This window comes from Taeniopygia guttata, chromosome 2 (genome assembly GCF_048771995.1).
Source record: "Taeniopygia guttata chromosome 2, bTaeGut7.mat, whole genome shotgun sequence".
Classification (NCBI taxonomy): Eukaryota; Metazoa; Chordata; class Aves; order Passeriformes; family Estrildidae; genus Taeniopygia; species Taeniopygia guttata.
The window spans coordinates 49,598,972-49,620,590 of NC_133026.1; the positions used below are offsets into that span (position 1 = coordinate 49,598,972).

General features: G+C 36.9%; 1 protein-coding gene across 1 annotated transcript in view; it reads right to left on the reverse strand.

The window, feature by feature from the left end:
• Nucleotides 1–21,619, reverse strand: part of CUL1 (cullin 1) — a 53,030-nt gene that overhangs the window by 19,505 nt on the left and 11,906 nt on the right. The window contains exons 2-7 of the mRNA XM_030265288.4: nt 17,828–18,120; nt 5,423–5,597; nt 4,589–4,756; nt 3,509–3,559; nt 2,464–2,554; nt 1,587–1,750 (exon numbers count right to left, since the gene is read on the reverse strand). Coding sequence (XP_030121148.1) covers nt 1,587–1,750; nt 2,464–2,554; nt 3,509–3,559; nt 4,589–4,756; nt 5,423–5,597; nt 17,828–17,967 — 789 coding nt within the window. The 5' untranslated portion in view covers nt 17,968–18,120. The remainder of the gene's footprint in view (nt 1–1,586; nt 1,751–2,463; nt 2,555–3,508; nt 3,560–4,588; nt 4,757–5,422; nt 5,598–17,827; nt 18,121–21,619) is intronic.

Here is a 21,619-nt window from a genome sequence, read left to right on the forward strand (position 1 = left end):
GTTCTACTGTAACACGGTAACAGTCATGCTATGCTGGTGTGCCCTAGGGTACTCCAAGGATTCTTTTCATTTTGCAATGCTATTTATCACCAGACAGAACTCAAAGTACAGTGCTCCAGTGAGAATGTCAAGTAGGTGCACTACCTTTCTTACTTGGAGATTACTCCGTTCACAGTTCATGCTTCCATCAGATTACTTGTAAGATCTTACAGCCACTAGTGTGTAAGGAGATGCCGAGAGTGCCCAAATGGCTTCTATACATCTCTAATATATTAATTTGAGCAGAAACACAAGGCTACACACTTTTCTGCTGAACATTTCCCCTGCTGTCTGCTAACTTCGTATGTGCTTTCATCTTCAACATCAGCAAAGCAAGTTGTTGTTTTGTGGATTTCTGAAGCCTTGAGGATTGTTTAGGGTCTAATCAGTTATTTCTACTTGTCTGTAATCTCTAGATCTTGAAATAGCAATGACCTTCAGACAGCTTCTTACTGTCCTGTACCAAGGAAGTCTGGATGAGCCAGTTGTTCAGGTTCTGAATGACTGAAATTTCCTTACTTTCTTTTTATATATACATTAGGATGAAAGTTAAAACAAGAACTTGAATGAGAAGAAAAAAAAATTAATTCAACAACAGAAAAGTAAACATAGGTTGATCTGGTAATTATTGGGAAACTACTAAAGACGCAATTCCTTTTACTGTGTTATTGGACTTCCCCTCCAATATTTTTCTTTTTTCGGTAATTCACTGACTTTAACGCTAAGAGTTCAGAAAGGATATGTTCTGTGGTAAAAAGCATTACACAAAGAATACTGCAGGGAGGGATGTGTATCTGTACATTACATACTTTAAAAGTTCTCTTCTTTTTTAACTAAGCTGAAAGGGAATAAACAAGCAGCAATTCAGAAAGTGAAGAAATGTGCCAAGAAAAAAAATATATGAAACAGCACTTGTCCAAGGTGGAAGATGACCTATCTACTACCGGGTCAGTAAGACTGACCTAATAACCAGGCCAGAAATAGCCAATGTTTATCCTGCTTGCCCTTAGTTGCCCTGTCTGAGATCCCCAAAACCACAGACTAGTTAAGAATTTAAATCTGGCCTCTGTTGATGAGAAGTAATTTTTAGGGGTTCATGACACTAAAATATTCTGAGAGAATTAAAGCTAATTAATGATATATTTCCTTAGCCATCTTGCTCAGGAAAGGTACTTCAATAAATGTGTCAACACACTGTTCCTTGTACAGAAATGGTAAACTTGTGGTACTAAAGCAGAATTATTGTTTTGGTGTCTTGAAGTCCAAAAAAATCTGAATTTATTTTAATAAAAATCTTCTGTTTTTACTGTTCAGAAAGTTCCCTGCTTTCACTGTACTCACTGAAATGAGGTAAGGAGACAAACTTCAGACCAGATAAACACAGAAGCAAATCACTACAGGGAAAACCAGCTGTTTCTGTAAAATAACCAGAATTTTAAGAAACTGATAATAAAAGCCCAGAATTTATATTCCTTTATTTCTAAAAAAAAAAAATAAAAATCTGTATCCAGAAAAACAAAAATCACAAAGCAGATTAAGTAACTTACCTTCTTCATGTACTCTGTGACTGGGTTCTGTTGCAAGAATTCAGTACTTTCTCGTGTATAAAATCTCTCTGTGTCAGCAAGAAACTGAGATTCAAAGGATTCTTTATAGACAGTTAGTGTAGGTCCTTTTGCAAATGCATCATCTTCATTCAGCCCCAGCTCCACTAAAGGAAAAAAAACCAACCAAACAAAAAAGACCAAGAAATAAAAATAATTGTTTTTTATGAAGTGGTCTCCTGCAAATAAACAAGGACACTCCTTCTAACTTAGATGAAAGCAATCAATTGGGACTGCATCAGCATCACTTTTAAAAAAGAACATTGATTTTGCATTTAAAAAATATCAGTACAAGACATTACTAATGTCAACTACACTTTAAGATACATTTCTTAAACATAGGATTACAGGATTTGGAAAATTTCGCTATCTCAAATGCTAGTTCAAATTCTCCTTTCATTTTTCCCTCTTAAGAGTTCCAGATTATATGCTTTCACTTTTATTAATGAAACTAATCAGTAATTTGGATGGCAATGTTCTCAATGTTATGCAAAAGGGAAAAAGGAACCCCATTCTGCTATGCAAACTACCATCCTTCCCCACTTCCAGATTTAGCTCCTTAATAACTGATTTGTAAATGATAAACACTCTTGTCTATCAGTTGCACTCTCAAGTTCACAAATATGGTACAATCATCTGTTATTGTATAAAGTATCAGTATAATGTGAAGTTAAACAATACAGAACTGCATTTACATTACTCAAAAAAAAATCTTTACCGGACATATGAGGAGGTGGGATGATACTTCTGGGCTCAGTTAGGGTACATAAATTTATTTATTTTTAGGAAAGTAACAGAATCTTAAAGAAATCACATTTACCATAGGATTGTACAACTCCACTGATCAGCCTTGTATTGATAGTTTCACCATTTCTTTCCTTTTCAATCAATTTCAACACTGCATTTGTTACCTTAGAAAACAGGGATTAAAAGTTAAGTCAAGCACAGAGAAAGCAGCTGGTAGATCAAGCACAATACTTAATTAGGAGTGTATTTCCATATTCAAGAAAAGTCAGGCACCTTGAGAACAACATTTAAGGAGATCTGAACATATAAAGTTCCTACAGAGAATGATACTCTAAGTTATACGACATAATTACAATCTAATTAGTGGTAAGGTGTACATGGGTATTAAAGTGCTTAGTATTTTTTTCTTTAATTTCAAAAAAAACCCCTTCAAAGCCCAATGTCTCTTTTTTTTTTTTTTTTTTTTTTTTTTTTTTTTTTTAATACCTGAAGTACAAAACACTGTAGTAAGACCTGAGCTAACCACTTGCTCTTCACACAGGTAATCTGCTGCAACTACTTCATCATGAAGTACTGGTAAGAAGTGAAATCAACCTACACATGTACCTAAAAATTGTGATGGAATGCCTTGTTTTATATTGTGCTGGTTCACTAAATTTGGCTGACCTGAGTCTTCCAGGCATCAGTGTAAATGTAACAACTCACAGTAACATTAGGAGACCAAAATCCCAGCCTGTCCCTATCCGTTCTCATCCAATCTTGACTCCCAAACCTTAAGACATGACTATCATCAGCCTGAACTCCTGCCTAGCTTAGTAACCACTGGAATTGCTACTTCAAGTCTCCTTAGCTTTTAAAAAAAAGCCAAGGGTCCTCTAAGGAGAGAGATAACAGAACAGTCTTGGTAACAAGGTTCAATCACACACACAAAGGTCTATTTCTTCAAATATTTATCTGCTTTTTTTAGAATCACAAAGGAGAAGCAGAACGCTCAATTTTATTTTCCAGGTCTGTGCATGCCTCCATCGCCCCCAGACTCCTTGAAGCAGCTACTAATAATATATGAAATTAACCCTATAAAATAACACTAGAGTTGTAATATAGTAATATATATATACCTGCTTATTTAATGGCCTGAATAAGCAGTCTCTCCAGGTCACCAAGGCAAGCTAGAAGGAAAAGAAGGGAGAAGAAAGACAGAATAAAGAAAATATTTATATATACATGTAGGTTAATTCCCTTTAAGGAAAGCTGATATAGTATGCAAACTAATCAGAACTTCTAAAACTGTCTTTTGGCACACACATTTCTCAAGCAATGAGAATGTTTCACATTAAAATTACAGCTGTGTTTACCACTACCACTAAGTTGTTCCTTTTTCTACCAGGGGATCCACCGCCAGCTCTGGAAACCAACAAAACCCACTTTGAATGACTTTGAAAACGTACAGCTTTTTTTGTTGGCAGTTTTGAAACTGACATAGTCTCTTAGCATTAGGCTACTAAAGTTAAGAGGAAGGGAACTAAGCACAACCAACTGTTTTTCTACCATATGCAAAATTATTTTAGTGAAACAGGAAAATAGCACAGCACTTTCCTAATGCTTTACCAGTAACAACAGTAATTATCCTTTATTTAAAAAAAAAACCTTTTAGTTATCTGAGATAGTGAAGTTCTGTTAAGTTCTTATATTACTTCACATTACAAGAAATTATCAAGATCACATATCAGTCTTTCAGAACTGTACCAAAATAACTTACACTACAAACCAAATGTTGTCTGAATTTTAGCAGCCTGGATGCTAAAAAATTTATAGAAATATATTGAAGTCATCAGAAAAAAAATACTATTTACTGCTTCATTTGGTGTTTGAAATGCTTAGCTGAATTGTAAGTGGGATGACAAGGCCATGCTGAGGCACACAAATAACACTAAGCAGCAAATATTCAGATACCCCTCAACAGTCTACTGCTGAAGTCCCAATACATACAAGGCAGATTAAACATCTCACAGACTTAGACCCTCGTTATTTTTACAAATATACTGAAGTAGAAGTAGGGAAAGGAGGGAGAATGCCACTTTGCCCACTTCTTCAAAATGTCTATGAACCTCCTCGAGATTCAAGGAGTGATCTACAGAATGATAATGCAAACACGGCAGATGGAATGGACAAATCACTCACATCAAAAAGCTACTTACTGAATAAATTTCATATATTCCTTTACGACCTTCATCGCACTCACGACGAACCCAATGTCGATTGAGGTAGGCACATATCCCATTCAATACTTTGCTTGAAAACCTATAATCTTCCCACTGTTGAGTGTAGAATTTTAGCACACTCTCATCCATCAAATCTTCACCATCCTGAAATGACAAGTTTGCCAGTACTGTTGCACAATTCTAAGGTACAGCCAAGACATATCAGGGTATACAAACTGACTGTGTAATAAATTTACACCATGCAATGTATTTACAGGAAACATACTGCTAATACATTTAGTTCTGCATTAATAAGGCACAAATCCAGTATTAGATTTTGAAATTAAAAGGCTGGAAAAAAATGCACAGCACAGATAAAGCTCCAGAAGACATCCCTGTCCCTCTGAATGCAAGACAACATCCAGCTCTATTAGTTTATTTATTTAACTAAAATAAAGGCTACCTCAGGCATTTTCAACATGACAGGCTTTTTCAGCATTCCTAATTTGCTGGTTAATTGTTTGGAAAGTCTAGCTATTCCTGCTCAAGTACAGGACAGCTTAAGATGTCGTGTAAAATTACTTCCATAAAACACAGGAATGTTGTTTTGGCTTGAAGATGAAAAGCAGCTCACAGGTACAAGCTTAAGAACTGATCTATGTCTGAGGTAAAGCCAACAAAACATTCTAATGGCTACAGAGACAAAAGTACCTTTTAAGATCACTCAATTTACTTCCAGTGGTTGCCTACACCTCTAGGCTTGTTGATACAGCTTTTCTTAGCCCAGTTTATGTTACTCCAAGTGCAGATCAATCTCATACCCCATCTTACCTTAAGGAGATTAGTCAAGTAGTTCTTCAGAAATTCTTTTAGCCGTTTATACAATTCCAAGCCAACAAACTGAGCACCTCCAGGTGTCTGGCCTTTTTTCGATTTAGAAGGAGGTACTCCAGCTCCCCGTGCTTGATTAGACTGGTGTACACTGGTACAGTAGTTATAAACATGACTGACAGGAAAGTTAAGGAATACATTTGCTACAGTAAGACAATGAAATGAAATGTAAATGAAAACCAATGTAAATTTCAATAAGCTATTATTTATACAATGAAAAACCAATGTAAATTTCAATAAGCTATTATTTATACAACTGTAAACGACTTAAACATAATGCATTACAAGATGCACTAGCCCACATCAAATCAAATCACAGCTAAGAAAATTAAGTAATTTTCAGCTGAATTATCTGCAGCAAAATTGTGTCAGACTGAGAGCACTGAAAGTACTGACCCCAACATTAAATTTATTTAATGCTTACTTAACAAGACCACCAAGAAAACAAAGCGTGGAATTTGCTGATAATATTATTTAAAGGGAATTTGTTTGATCTATTATTTTGGTGTTCTATAAATACATAAGCTTTCATTTGAACTGAAAGAAATTTCAATACTGGCCTCAAGCAACATTCAGTAGTTGAAAACACAAGAGAATACTTTTGCATTCTTTCAAACACCATCCGCTACAAAAGATTTGGCCACTTAAGATGGGCACACAGGATGAACCTGGAAAGCAGTAACGGTGAGACACACACACACATTTAAATGCACACCATAAGATGAGAGTCACTAAAACCCAGTTTTAGGCTACAAGTTAATACCAACATTTTAGTGTAAAATCACAGTCATAGAATTGTTTAGATCAGAAAAGACTTCTAAGATGAGTCCAACCATTAATGTAGTCACCACTAAACCACCTCCCCAATCACCCTAAGGATCTTTTAAATACCTCCAGAGACACTGATTACACCACCTATCTGGGCACATCATTCCAATGCATGACAACACTTACAGTAAAGAAAGTTTTCCTAATATCCAACCTACATCTCCTCTGATGCAACTCAGAGTCATTTCCTCTTGTCCTGTTGCCTATTACATGGGAGAAGGGGATGACCCTCGCCTTGAACTCCTTTCAGGTGGTTGTAGAGAGCAGTGAGGTCTCCTCTAAGCCTTGTTTTCTCCAGGCTAAACACCCCCAGCTCCCTCAGCCTCTCCTCATAACCCTTGTGCTCCAGGCCCTTCCACAGCTCCATTGCCCTTCTCTGAACATGCTCCAGCCCATCAGTGTCTTTCCTGCTGTAAGAAGCCCAGAGTGGACACAGGATTTGAGGTGCCAAGTATAGCAGAACCATCACTGCCCTGGTCCTGCTGGCCACACTATTGCTGATACAGGCCAGGATGTCACTGGCCTTCTTGGCCACCTGGGCACATGCAGGCTCACATTCAGACAGCTGTCAAACAGCACCCCCAGGTCCTTTTCCATGGGGCCACTTTCCAGCCACTCTTCCCCCAACCTGCAGCACTGCCTGGGGTTGTTGTGGTTAAAGTGCAGGACCCAGCACTTGATCTCGCTGAACCTCATACCACAGGCCTCAGCTCACTGGTCCTGCCTCTTTGGACCCCTCTGCAGAGCCTACCCATACTCCAGCAGATCAGCATCCTCAGCCAATTCGGCATGCTCTGCCAAGTCACTGAGTGTGCACTTGATCCCCTTGTCTCAGTCATTGCTGAACAGAATTGGCTCCAGCACTGAGCCCTTGGGAAGAAGGCTTGTGACTGGCTGCCTGCTTGCTCCCTTGCTGCATGCATTCATACAAATGCACTTGGTTGAGCTGTTGATCCCACCACCTTTTTTTTGGCTAGAAGCCCTAATTCCTATGTGACCAGGCAATTCTGTGGTCTCCAACACAGTGACCCTTTTTTCTTTGCTGCCACATGGGTCTCCATCGCCTACCTCCACTGAGATATCAGATTGAAGGACCTCACTAACACACCATCCTTCAAACATTGGCATGCTGCCCCCTGGTTTTATCCCTTTTCCTTTTCAAATCTTGAGGCCTGGTGTCATATAAACCTAGCACTGATTAAAAAAAAAAAAATTCTGCCACTGACACCAGGCTCAGAGCCAAATATGGATCTGCCAGCTCTTCCTGGTTCTTCCTTCATCATTCCTTGCAACCAGAAACGTGAAAACCACTTCAGCTTCTGATCTCTTAACCAGTCATCCCAAGTCCCTGAAGTCTCTTGATTACCTTTAGAGCTCTTGTTGCAACTTCACTGCTTTCTACCCGAAAAATCTGAGACTTGTCCCAGGGTAGGAAGTCTGCTCTTTAAATCTTTAAGCCAGGTATCAAAGAGGCAGCAGACAACCCAAGCAAGTGGCAGCAATATTTTTTCCTCCTCTAGTACTACAGCCTGGCAGACTTGCTGTAACTGTTAATGTAACATTTCAAGAACACATTCTGTTTTCTGATCTAAAAAACTCAAATATTCAGAATTCTTCCAAAGTAGTAAGTTGAAGTCACATTGTCCCAAACACTTCAACTAAAAAGGCATCCTTAAAGAAGCTGCATTCCACAAGCAAGAAAAATAAACTAGGTACCACCTAAGCTGAACTCGATGAGAACTCGGATCTGACAATAAAAATCACCCTAATGACTCACACAAACAACAATCAGCCAGCAGGAATGAAGCTACTGAGCACCCACTCTTCTACTGACAGTCCAAGGTCAAGCTTCTGAGTCACATCCTTGTTTGAAAACATTGCATTAACCAATCCAGAATGTTTAATTTAGCTTTGTGTTTTCACAGAATCACTAGGTTGGAAGAGACCTTCAAGATCATTGAGTCCAACACATGCCCTAATACCTCAACTAAACCATGGCACCAAGTGCCATATTCAGTCTTTTTTTAAACACATCCAGGGATGGTGACTCCACCACCTGCCCAGGCAGACGATTCCAGTACTTCACCCCTCAACACAAAGTGGCCCCAGCTTTAACCACTAGACAGGTTTCCTCCACAGAATATTGCAGAGACTTGACTTTTTTTTTTTCCTTTCATAAAGTCCAGCACAATAAAATGGCAAGACATCAGCACAAATAAATACCAAGAGAATGATAAACCACAAATATATGATGCATTACAGTCATTATAAACAGATTTGCCTCTAAGTAGTAAAGCTCAAGAGGAAAACTGTCTCCAAATAACTGATTAACTTCCTTATAATTGATTTTCTAAAACACTTCATAGACAAAACATACCCTTAAACTGGGTTTAATGATCAGAGTATCCTGCATGCCACCAGGTACAAGGCTCAGGGTCTTCACATCAAATTGTTTGGAAAGCCTACCCACAGTCTATGTTTACATGATTGTTCAGAAAGTCATTGCATTCTGTGCAAAGAAGCAATGCTCTTTGCCCAAGATTAACCCTTTTTGAAAATACACTTACATTTATTTCTTATCTGTTAACTCATGGAGATGCCAAGTAAGTAAATTTCCTACAATGTCAACCAGTAAAATAAAGACTTCATTTGTATTGAATTGAAGCAATTGAACTTTTACTCAGCCTCTCATCAGCCTCTTATCAGCCACTGACTTCCTGGACATTAATGATTTCTTCCACCTCCTAGTCATTTGTTTGTTCAAATTCCCTGTCACTGTTGCTACTTTTACTATCTACACTTTCATTTCAGAATTCTTTGTTTGAGTGAATAACACCACACAGCACAACCATTTTCCTTTAGATATGCAACTTACTTTCTTGTCACAAATAAGAAAAGCAGGTATACCCAACAGGATAATTTAAAAATAGTTAATATATAAATTTTTCAAAATTGTTTATGGAAAACTTCATCACGATACTACGAAATTAGGACTGATTCATAAATACCCCCTCGACAGTCTTGCCTCATTCTTCCCCCCTCTTATCCCAAGTGGCTTTGAGTAAGCCTGAAAATAGGAAGACTGTCCAGATGAAGGGTAATTGTTGCAGTTTTGAGAGTACTGCCTGACAAAAACATTCTATTCATCTCTACAAACAATCACAACAGCCTTCAGAAAAATAAAAGGCCAAGATTGGAAGACATAAGCCTTTTTCTTACCCCATACATTTTACTATTAAACCCAGGATTCATCGTAAAGTAAACACAAAGACTGAGACCTTTTGTCCATGCCTGACAGTAATCACCTCAGAGCTGCAACAAAAGTAATTCCAGTAATGATCATCTTTACCTTTTATTCTGGCCTGAGATTTGCTAGTCAAAGGGTCCAAGACAGCACTTTTGAAATGCTCTAGTAGCAAACTCACTTCAGTTTGACTTGTGTGGAACAAAGCAAGTGTAACTCTTTGACATATTCTACATAAAGCATGCTCTCTCACACTTTGTTTACAATCTGTCCCCCCCATCTGCTAGAGCCAGCCACTGACAGAAAGACTGACATATTCAAAACAAAATCAGATTTGCACTGCTTACAACAAAGTGTATGACAGTCCATCTGAGAATCACAAGGGGAATGCTATGAAAAGAATTCCTTGTTGCAGAAAGCAAAATAAATCCCTCAATGCATGGTATGCTGGAAGCTATATACATACACAAACAGATACCAGAAAACATTTTTGGGAGTGTTTGCACAATTCTGTATAGCAATTTGCATACCATAACAAGCAGAGAAGTTAGTTCATCAATAGAAAAGTCTGAACCACAGTGAAGATGTGCTTATCCCCAAGCTGCTGAATTTGGGCTGCTGAACTTCAGATTTGGCCCAGCAGACAAACCACCTATAGGAGGAAGGGATCAAGATCAATCTCATCTAACATCTACACCTTCCCTACACTGAAGGAGAAATTTAATTTTCTTGTCTAAAATAAATTTGAGGCAGAAAACTGCAAGAACGTTTCTAAAATAATTGAGTATTTTGCTGTTCAAGATTAAATTCCTTTTCAAAACTTTATTCTCCTCCAAAAATCTTCAAAACAAAAAACAGCCAAAGACAAATCAATTTTACCACCTCTGTCAACAATGTAACTTACATTACTTTGGACAGCCTTGCCTCAGTTTCTAAAGACAGGCAACAGAAAAAAAAAAAAAAAATCCCGTGCTGCCACACCCTAACGGATTTGAGGCCTTGTAGGAGATCACTTCCACTGGAGGCAATGGCCCTACACACAATCCAGCTGGAGAGTTTACTTGCCACCTGGTGTCCAGGAGCATGGGAGTTCATGCAGGCAGTCAGTCATGAGGACTGGGGAAGTAACCAACACTACAACCAACGGTGGTCCCTGGCCCCAGACCCTTTGGTGAGCAGATCCCAACTTCTGTGCCCACACTGGGGAAGTGAAACAGGATCTTTCAGCAGCACTGCATGCATTTTTTTATAAAGTGTGGCAACAAAACACAAGCTTGAGCATACCAGGGTCAACTCTAAAACACCCTTTGCCCTTGAAAAGTACCAAAGTACTCCATACAGGGTTTTTCCTCTGGAAGCAACTGCAAAGCGAAATTATATAAGAAAAACTATCAGCTGTGTAATTCAACACACAACAAGAAAGCATTCTACACTGATGAGTATAAATTATTCAGTTTTGCATAAGTCTTCAAGTTTTTAAAAGAAAACAGTTCTGCTGAGGTAATAATTGGTTCACCTTTCACCAGCTCAGCCAGGTCCCCAGAGTTCTTTCATTTTGCTATGAAAAATTAACATATCTGGCAGAAGTCTGTGTGAGGAACAGGTGTGTAAAATTAAAGGAACTGAAAGAGAAGCAGAATTAACAGAACACAGCAGAAAACAATAGTCCAGGGATGCCCACAATAACACAAGCCAAACAACTGCCCCATCACAATTTCTCTCTCATTACTTCTAGTCTCTTTATTATAAAGATCAGTTTTAGGCATAAATTTGCTATTTCACTAACCTTAAGCAATAACTAACTTCAGGCTCAGTAGCTGGCCTGCAGGACTAAAATGAGACTAATTCCACTTTTGTCAAAAATCTGTATTTTCCTAGACTATACCAAAGGCATGCAAGAACATCACAGAGAGAATTACTGCAAACACTGATAGGAAAATTGCTAGGGAAGGCTACAGAGGCTTTGTATTATTGTAGAACCACTTCCATTACAAACAACACAGATTATTATATTTAGTAAAGAACAGCTTTGCATATTTTCTTCAAAATTAAAGCCATTCAAGTCCTGTTGAAATCCAGAAGATTAGGCTGGATTACCCCAGACATAAGAGAAGATGCTAAGAGAAGTGGACATGCCTACATGACTTTAATGTTTTGTGAGTCAAACAGATGAAGGAATTTTGCATGAGTTTTTGAAACTATAAGGTTGTGGAAAACCAATTGCTTTTCAGTACAAGTGGTTTAAACACTCACTTTTATCTTTGTGAGGAGCAGCAGTAAAACGAACACCCCAGAAACCTTCATTCTTTTCAGAGAGGTATCAGCAAGAGGTTTTATCTATGTTCAGTTCATCATCCACTAAGGGTTACCCCCACAAAGCAATTCAGAGAAAGCAAACAAACAAAATTAGGATCCTGTACCCAAACCCACACATTCACCACTTGTTATTAAGTTTCAATTGATAGATTTTGATACATTAAAGTCTTTAGATTTGATACAACTGCTCAGCTAAATCACTCCATTTTAGACAAAACATTTTAGTCGGGAAAGGACTGAGGCAAGAGACTGAGAAGCTATTACAGCATCAGCCATGCAGCTGCTATGAAAATCCAGGCATAACTCAGCTTGAACACGTTTCTACAAGTCTGAGATCATAGACACTTTCAGCAAAAGCCATCTGAAGACTAATAGATAACGTCTTGTTTCTCTCTCTACAGCATAAACTCAAGTGCATCCCAGAGAAGCACTGAGTTACAAGGAAAACACAAAATTTCAAAGCCAAATGCATAAACGAAGTGTACAGTCTTTATGCCAGGGAGCATAAGAACCTCCATAACTGAGGCTGCTTTTAAATTTCTTTCTTTGCATTGACAGAGGTTAGTTCTGAATAGAGTATTATTAGTTACTATAAAAAGCAAGCAGAACAGCAAGCAATCATTGTGGAAGAGTGCATAAAGAAATGATTGCACAAATATAAACACATTCTGCCCTTCTTTCAAACTGAAGATTCAATCTTTGTAAATACACACAATTATATGTATGTTTCCACACAAGAAAAAGTCTATTATGCACCCTTAAAACATGTCAACAAATACATTTACTTCTGCCTTCATGTTTCACAACAAGCAGTAACTGGAACATGAGAAGTCCTATGAAATAGGATATTGAATATATTCAGGACTAATAGTAGCAGACAGAAGAGGCTGCCTTGATGTATCCAAAGTGACCTTAAACAATTTGACACTGAAGTGAAAGGATGGCTTAGAGTAATAGAATCTTAAGAGAAAGTGGAATAGTGTCTGAGATGTAAATAAGAAGTGCATGCCCTAACACCTCAGTATTTTTTTGCATAGAAAGAGCATAATAATCTGTTCAGAAAGAAAAAAACAAGAACATTCTGTGCTGCCTGGTAACAACAGACTCATGTGATAAGAAAATGAAATATTTTCACAGTTTTAATATGCATCTGCTGATCTAAAATGCTACTAAAATACAAGAATTCAAAAAGGAAAAAAGATTACAGTAGAAGCAATCTTTTGTAAGTAAAAGACCTTGGCAAAGGATGCTGGAAAAGAGCTTCATGGTTTTGCTTGGACAACATATAGTACTGGTGCTGAATCTGCTCACAGGGAAAAAAAAAGTTAAAATATATTTATACTTTCTATTTTATGAACACACAGGTTATCTTCAGTCATCTTGTATTTTTAAAGTGTAAGCATACTACACTTAATTATTTAATGTTCAACACAGTATTTTCCTATATCACTTGCTAATATGTGAGGGAAAAAAAATCCCAATTTATAAAATGATCTTCTGATATACAATTACTTACATTTGATCCAATAGATATTCAGTAGCCACCACTTTGTTAAAGTAAGTGAACAAAACTGAATCACAATAAGCAACGATTTTTCATAATATAACGAAACGTGACAGAACACCCTAGCCTTTACCTATCTTGACAAACTTCAAGCAATTATTTTGAAAATATTTACTAATGATGGCTAATAATGGAATAATGTAAGAAACACATTTTTAAGATCCAATTTACTGGTATAAGACTTAGGCAAATTTTAAGTCATAATAAATTCAGTCACTTTCTTCAAATTTCCACATAAGACCTATATGATAATGATGCCAATCAACTACTCAAATGTATTCTAGGAACGTGTTGAAATCAAGTGTAATTTTTATGTATATAACATTTGAAAGACCTTGAAAGCCAATCTGAACACACAGCAATCTGGACATTGCAATTTACATCTTAGTTAAACAACCACATAACACCTTCCACAGTATTATAAACTCTTCTTATCAATGACAACATTTTAAGACATCCTCATGCAGATAGAAATCTAATCTGTTATAAATTAATAGCAATTGGATGCTTTAAACTAATTTTTCTCCAATTTTCTTTAAATATTAAATTTGGACAAAAAGATTAGTCTGTTCTGTATGGCCATAAATTATCTAGATTGTTTAAAAGAATCCCTAAAAATGCTTCTCAGGTTATGTTTGGTACATCAGGGTAGTGAAAGCATGAATTTATGTCAAAATTTTTGCATTTCAAATAAAGAGTGCACACATACAACAGAGAAGCACGCCACTAATCTTTCCATTCACCAATGATATCTGAAAATTGTTGATGTGTGCTTCTAAAAAAACGTAAGCATTTCAGCAAAGTTACTCAGCTCTTTGTCTAAGTCACTGTGAAAAAATACACTATTTTGATACAGTACAGCAAAGTTTTCTGACATTTTATTACTTGGCCAGAGAATCTTCTTAAATATATAAAACAAAAAAAGTAACAAACCCCTTTCATTCTCTCCATTGACTTTCAATACAAATGTCAAGGAAACCCCAATTCATCCTCACATACTATGAGGTTTGAGGAAAATAAATTGCAGGCTCACCACACAATTAGTTTAAAAAATGGACATCACTTTCTGCCAAAAGAGAAGAAAATAGCACAAGATGTATGAATATTTTATCACTGCCAAATGGAGTTAAGAAGAGGTGGCTATAAAGACAAGTGGCCTACAGCAATATAAATGAGTAAGAATAATTCTAGTAAACTAAGTAATAGGTTTTCAACCAATGATTCAAAACAGAAACTCAAAACTTGCTACACAAAAGTATGGTTTTCTCTTAGACAGACTAATTGAAGTTTCCTCCAAACAGACTAAATGCCACCAGGAGATGTTCTGTATACATATACCCCTAAACACTGACTTTTACAAGCGAATCCTGTGGATCACAGCCTCCAAACTAATAATCACTAAATGGAAAACAGTGTGAACATGCCCTTCTCTCACAATATTAGTAGTGCTGTTAGGTCAATTGTTCCTAGAAATCTAGTTAATTTTATTGGCTATTTCTCTTTTTGGCATGAAGTCAATGTTTGGCATGTAATTTTGATCTAGCTTGTAATACTAGTTGTCAGATGATGTTAATTACTGTTATAGGAACGATTAGGCTCTTCAGGACTAGAAATTACGTAATATCTGGGTAAGGAACAGAAAAACATCTAGATTTCATTTTCAAGAATCTCACATGTAGGGGTAAAAAATGAAACACCAAAACAACAAACCGCACGAGGAAAGACATGATCATCTGACCTCACAAAAAAAAAGATACCTTGCAATCAGAGCACAAATAAATCTAAATTACAAGAAGTATGGATGAGGAACTTGGCAACAACCATTCAGAAACAAAATTTTTTTTCACCTCTTCAATATTCTTAGATCTAGAAAACTTCTGGAATAATCACCTTGTTTCTGCTCCCACTGAAATGAAGGGGGAGAAAACCCACCTTAAGCACAGGCTCCAGACTGTACTTAAAAGACTGAATTTACCGTTTCACAGAGACCCTCTAAACAAAGAAAGCAAGTGCAGGTGCGACAGAGGTCTGAACTGCTTGAATTGCATAACTATTCTTATTCTTTCCCAGAGGTACTTAAAAACAAGGCACAACAAAATCTACATCTCCAGTCAATTTTGATTGAAAAATCGAGCACAGATATAGGATTGAAGGCAGGTTTGCTTATATGCACGGTTCCCCTCTTATAAATTAGAGGGATGAAATGAAATCCACTTCAGGAGCAATATCCTGACAAGAAAAAAAAGGGAAGTGGATGGGGAAAGAGAGAAAGAGGACGAAAGAGGATGAGGAAAGACTAAACTGTAAATTGTCAAGACATTCTTCCAAGTACAGCTGATCTTCAGACCAATTACAGCTGCAACTGAAACTCATCTGCAGCTGTTCTGCTTTCCAAACTAAGCTGGTTGATAAGCAAAGCTTCCTGAAATAAAAGTCTACCAGAGTACAAGACTTGCTGTTCACAAAGACTGGGCAAATATGTCAGTTACTGCTTTGAAAGGGGTGCAATCTTTTAAGCACAACTTTTGAACACACGTACCCGGTATAGGAGGCAAAATGCATTGCTATCTTCATAGGAGATTAAATACTCAGCCTAACCAGTACCAAATATTCTGAATTATCAAACTATTATATTAAAGTCCAAACACTTGGAGAAAAAGTCCAAACCGAGTACCAAAATTACCCCCTAAATTAATTCACTTAAGAAATTAACAAAATCAGTCCTTATTTTTGTACCAACAACTCCTTGAAGCACAAGCAGGGGGGAAATGAGTAACTAATAGACAGCATATCCCTTTTACAGCTTCATTCTGAGCATCTTTGAGAACATCAGGAGAGGGAAAAAGCCAGTGTTAAACCATTACCATTATAATCAGCAGTTAGTCTTCAGCTGCCCTGCTTAACAAACCTCATGAACAAGAATATATTAATGGCACTCAGAAGAAAAAAACTCTCAGAGCTTCGACTGCATGTCATATTTCTATTAGACGTTCAACTTTTACAGACTTGTTTCACTGATTCAAAATCAACGTTCAACCTAGCGCTGCAAGAAATCACAAATTTTAAATCTTAGGAAAAGTACTGACCCTAAACATATGTTATTCCATCTTCCCATCACAATTAAAGAAGTATACTAGAAACAGTAGGCTGCTCAGGGCGTCTTCCACCATGGCTTGAAGCATGGATTCTGCAGGCACAGATAGAAAAGATTACATGTTGATGCTAAGATTACATGTACAGAGAAACTTTTCTACCACCTTAGAAAGTCCAGGGAACTACAGAATTCTCTGGTTTATAGCCTTCAAGCTCTGTCCTTTCAAAAAATTAATACAGACTAAAATTTTATATTCTGCAATTCCAAATCGGTGCCAACAACACCTATAAGACATTAGTTCAGAATAATAACTTCATTAAAAAAAACCCAACTCTAAATACTGATAGAGAAAAACAGCAGAACTACTTAATGATAGGAAATGTCTTCGGTCATCATTTCTATCATATGTACAGCAAAGTGTGTAGACCACCACCCTCTTAAGCAGTGCTGACTTTACTAAGCAATAAAAGGTTACAAGAGTTGGGGCAGAACAAAAGATGCAAAACAAAGGTAATAGAATCCATTTACATGCCACCTTACAGGCAAAATGAAAAATAACTCCCTTTCTAAAATTAAGTCCTAAAGTCAAACACCAAAGCTATAACACAACAAGAGACACATTCCTCCTACAAATTAGTTTTTAAAAATCCTTATACACTACCCAACAGAAATAAGTTTCCTACAATCTTCCAAACAGTACCTCAGTGCATTTGAACAAGGAGGTTAAGCCCCTACCAGCATCTTATAGCAACACCCAGAATGGAGAGATGCTGGAAAATAGCTCTCCAATGCAAGCAAGGAATTAAAGCAAAATCCACGGGAGACATTTGCACTCTAGCTGGAAAATTACACAATCAAGTCAATAGTGAAGTATTACACAGAGAGCAACAACTGAAAATTTTCCAGGTAACTGGACATGATTATCAGTAAGACCTGAAGCATAATGCCAGAGATTAACAGAGAAGAGGAACTTCTGTTTTCTTTCTGTGCATTGTGGACTCAAAATTCGACCTCTTAATAAAATCTCTTTAAACATGTGCTCTATTAAAGATAATAGTAATCAAACCTGAAATATAGAGGTAGCCTTAATAATTATGTGAGCCAGTTTTCCAGACAATAGAATGTTCTTGCTATTTGCCAGTAATATTAAATAGAAAAGGCCAATCTTCAAAACAAAACCATGAATTCTTAAAAGCCATAAAGTGAAATAGTTATGGAGCAATTTTCTGTCTAAAAAAGTAAAAAAGCTATCTCTAATCTACCACTGCAGGGAAAGCACTATCATAGGCACTAGGATACGTGTAGAGTTCCATGTATCTGGATTTCGCCATACTTTGTCTGGTGTAAACCTGTTGAATTCCAGCTCTTAGGTCATCCCATATCTGGTCAAGACCAATCTGTTTAAGTCCATGCGGGTTCTGACTCCTATTCGATGACATTTTGTATTTCCTGTAAAGTCTTCCAGTGCAGCAGCCTGAGCTCTTGTTATTCCTCCATCAGAATCACAAGTCAAGTAACATTCTAAACTTAGTTGCAGCAATTCAGCAAGATATTCTTTACACACAAAATTTGATGTTTCTCAGGAGGATAACCTGCAATAGGAAAAGAAAACATACATGTTATATGACGGTCCAAATTTATCCACACTAAAGATATAAAATTTATTATTTAATTGAAATATTGTTGTTTACACAGATGAGAAATACACCTTAAGATGTGAAATACCAAAACCAAGGAAAATAATTTAGCAATTCACCACAAAATGAGACAGTTAGATCCAGAGTTATCCAAAGGCTGTAGGTACTTAGATCAGTGCAGCTGACAACAAAACCCTAATGCTAACAAAACATAACTGTAAAAAGATTTCCAAGCAGCAGACACTATTTACCAGCAAGTGTAAATAGCTCCTTCCCATTCAACAGCAAAACTCCAGTACTTCTGAACAGCTCTGGCTTCTGTGGTATCTCATTGCTTAACAAACGTCCTTATGGGTATTGAAAATTAACAAGAAGATATTACAAACAACTTTTTCTTAAGTTATCAATAACTCTTCCAAACTTGAGAATCTATTACAGGCAACCTGAAAGGCCAAGGCATTTTGGTAGCAGAGAATTTTCCTATCTGGCAAGCATATGCTTACATTAATTTCTTTTCTATGTAGAAGACCTTCCTTCAATATCACTTTACCAGCAAGAGAGCATACAGTCAGTCAATAACGGTGGGAATAAAGAACTACTTATAGGAGTACAGAATAAATATCAAATAAATTGTGAATGAAGCAATCAGAAAGTAATAAAATGCACTACTCCCTTGAGTTTTAAGTGCACAAAGTTTGGGACATAGTGAAAAAATGGCCACCAATTCATCAGCCTCAAGATATTACGGTGAAGGAACATGTTCACCTGGAAAGGTCCACTGAAAACATTGAGCAGAAAAGATCCATCTTAATACAAGTCCATACAAATATGTTTACAATTTTAACATGATTTATCCTCCAAAGCAGAGTTAAGTACATATCAGAAAATGACAATGTAAAAAATTAGCCCACAAATAGAAGAGTTTCACTAAGTCAGGACCAACTTAATCTTACTGGAGTCTTTCTATTCATACAGGGAGCTTATAAGAAAGATGGAGAAAGACTTTTTTACTAGTAACTGTAGTTACAGGAGAAGGGTCAATGGTTTTAACTTAAAAGAGGGTCAATTCAGAGTGGATATAAAGAGGAAATTCTTTACTGTGAGGGTGGTGTTGAGACACTGGAACAGGCTGTCCCGAAAAGCTGCAGATGCCTGACTCTGGCAGTGCTTAAGGCCACGCTGAAAGGAGCTTTGAGCTAGATGATGACCCCTTCCAGCCTAAACCACTCTGTCATTCTGCACCCTAGAGCTCACTGACTGGAATACTCAAACCACAGTGAAACATTATGGTGTTCCATTTTTCTCCAGACAATACAGTTTTATGATAAATCTGTAATCCAAGGTTCACATGAACCCTTCTGTAATTTCAAGAATAGTATAGGCTGAGACCAAATAAATCCTACTATTTGTTCTTGGTCTCTGAGAAGTAGAAAATAAAATATATTATTTTAGGACCTACAGTTAAGTCATAGGTGCTTTGTCACAGCCACTTCTAGGTTATTCCATGTTCCACTGCAGGCTTCACAGAGTTTTGAAAATTAAGTATTCTGTTACACCCTCCCTGACTTCCACCCAGTTATCTCGAAGTTCTCTTCCGTCTTTTCTCCTGAACCCTAAAAAGACCAGATGAGATAGAGACTCTTCTTCATTCTTCTCAGTCAATGACTGTCTTACTACAGTAACACAGAAATTACCACTCCTCACAGTCCTTTGCTTTCCCATGACCTATACACATTTAAACCCCCAGCTCTAAGTAATAACACTAAGGAAGTATTTTCATTATGTCAGTCTCAGCAACAAGTACAGCCTCATTTTAATCTGACATACAACTGATTAAGTAGCTAATTTTCTTTTTTACAGGGGAAACAGCTACTCAGAGGATTAGGTGGAAAAGCAAGAATTCAATCAATATACAACTTAGCAAAGACACACCTAAAGTTCAACCCTCCCATTTTTGTTTCTCTAATTACAGCAAGCTAGCTATTAAAGACACATGACAATCATGCATCATAATGCTGAAGTGCAATCAAGATCATACCTTGCCTGTATTTAACTTCTTTAATTTTTGGAAACTGAACCTGCTGCAGCACTACTGACGGTGGACTTCCAGGACTGAGGAACAAAAGCCAGGAAGAACAAAGGTCCATGAGTGGTCATTCACCTCCACATGCACTCTGTGCATGCTACACACCCACAGTCTTGGACTGTGATCCTAAGTCAGCATCGCAATAAAAGCAAGAAAATTAATTCCATGTCTACAATCCAGGAGAGCAGAAACACTCTGATTTCTTAAATCTGGTACTAAAGAAGAAATTGCTTTGAATCTGCAACCCCACAACAACTGCAGTATGTGTAAGAATTGTCACTTGCTTATTAATCTGCCAACAGCAAGCAGCCTGGTCTTAGAGTGCATTTGTGTAAAAAATGTTTTGGTGTACCTAATACAAAATACTTATTTGCCGTACAAGAACATCTAACAAAAGGCCAACCCCTTGCTAGCTAGCAGAAAGTATAACCAGCAGATGTTGAGTTTCCCCCTCTATGATGATAGAAATATTTAACTCTCCTCTCTAATTAATCATCTCCTAGTTTTTATGTATCCTGGTGCATCCATGAATACTACCTTTACCCAGAATCTTTTCAACTCAAGGCGCTCCTCATTCACACTGTAATAATTTTCCCTCCCCTTCCCCTATAGTAAACCTCTGTATTTAAGTAAGATGTAGCTACTAAAATGCTATGAAAAAGAACTTAATTTTGGTTTTTATTTTCACATGCAGTCCACTATATAAAAATATTCATTATAAGTCATAATTCCACTGCATTTGACATTAACTCACTATCCTTTGGTCGGTGTCAAATTTGACTTTTGCAATTACATGAATACAGAATGACAGTATCATCTCACTAACTTCCTAGACTCAAACAATTTCCTTCTTCCAGTTAGTTACTAGTTAATAATCACAAAATAGAGCACTAGATGAATAAATCTATTAACTACTATCAATTTCTTCCAGATTTATTCATGTGCAGAAAAATAGAAAGGTAATTATTAATTACTTTAACAAGAATAAAATTTCAATATGTAAGAACACTTTACTAGAAAAACATATTTATGAAAAGAACTATTCGTACTTTGTGGTTAAACTAAACTATGGTATTAAATTTATAAAAAGAGCAAGAGTAACATAAGGCTTTGTTACTTGGCACAGTTGTTATTATACACAAACATATAATATTCTATTTCATGTGAAAAGTGCTATTATTCTGATTCACACACAAAAAAAACTTTTTCTAGGCAAACAATTCTCGAAGGTCAAATCGAGTCCACAGTACTTACACTGCATCTCTTCACCCAGCATCCCAACTGCTAAAAAGAGGGAGAGAGTTCCTAAGCCAGTGCTTAATGCCCAGACTCTGTGCAACTGCCTGAATTAAAACCTCACCATTAAGT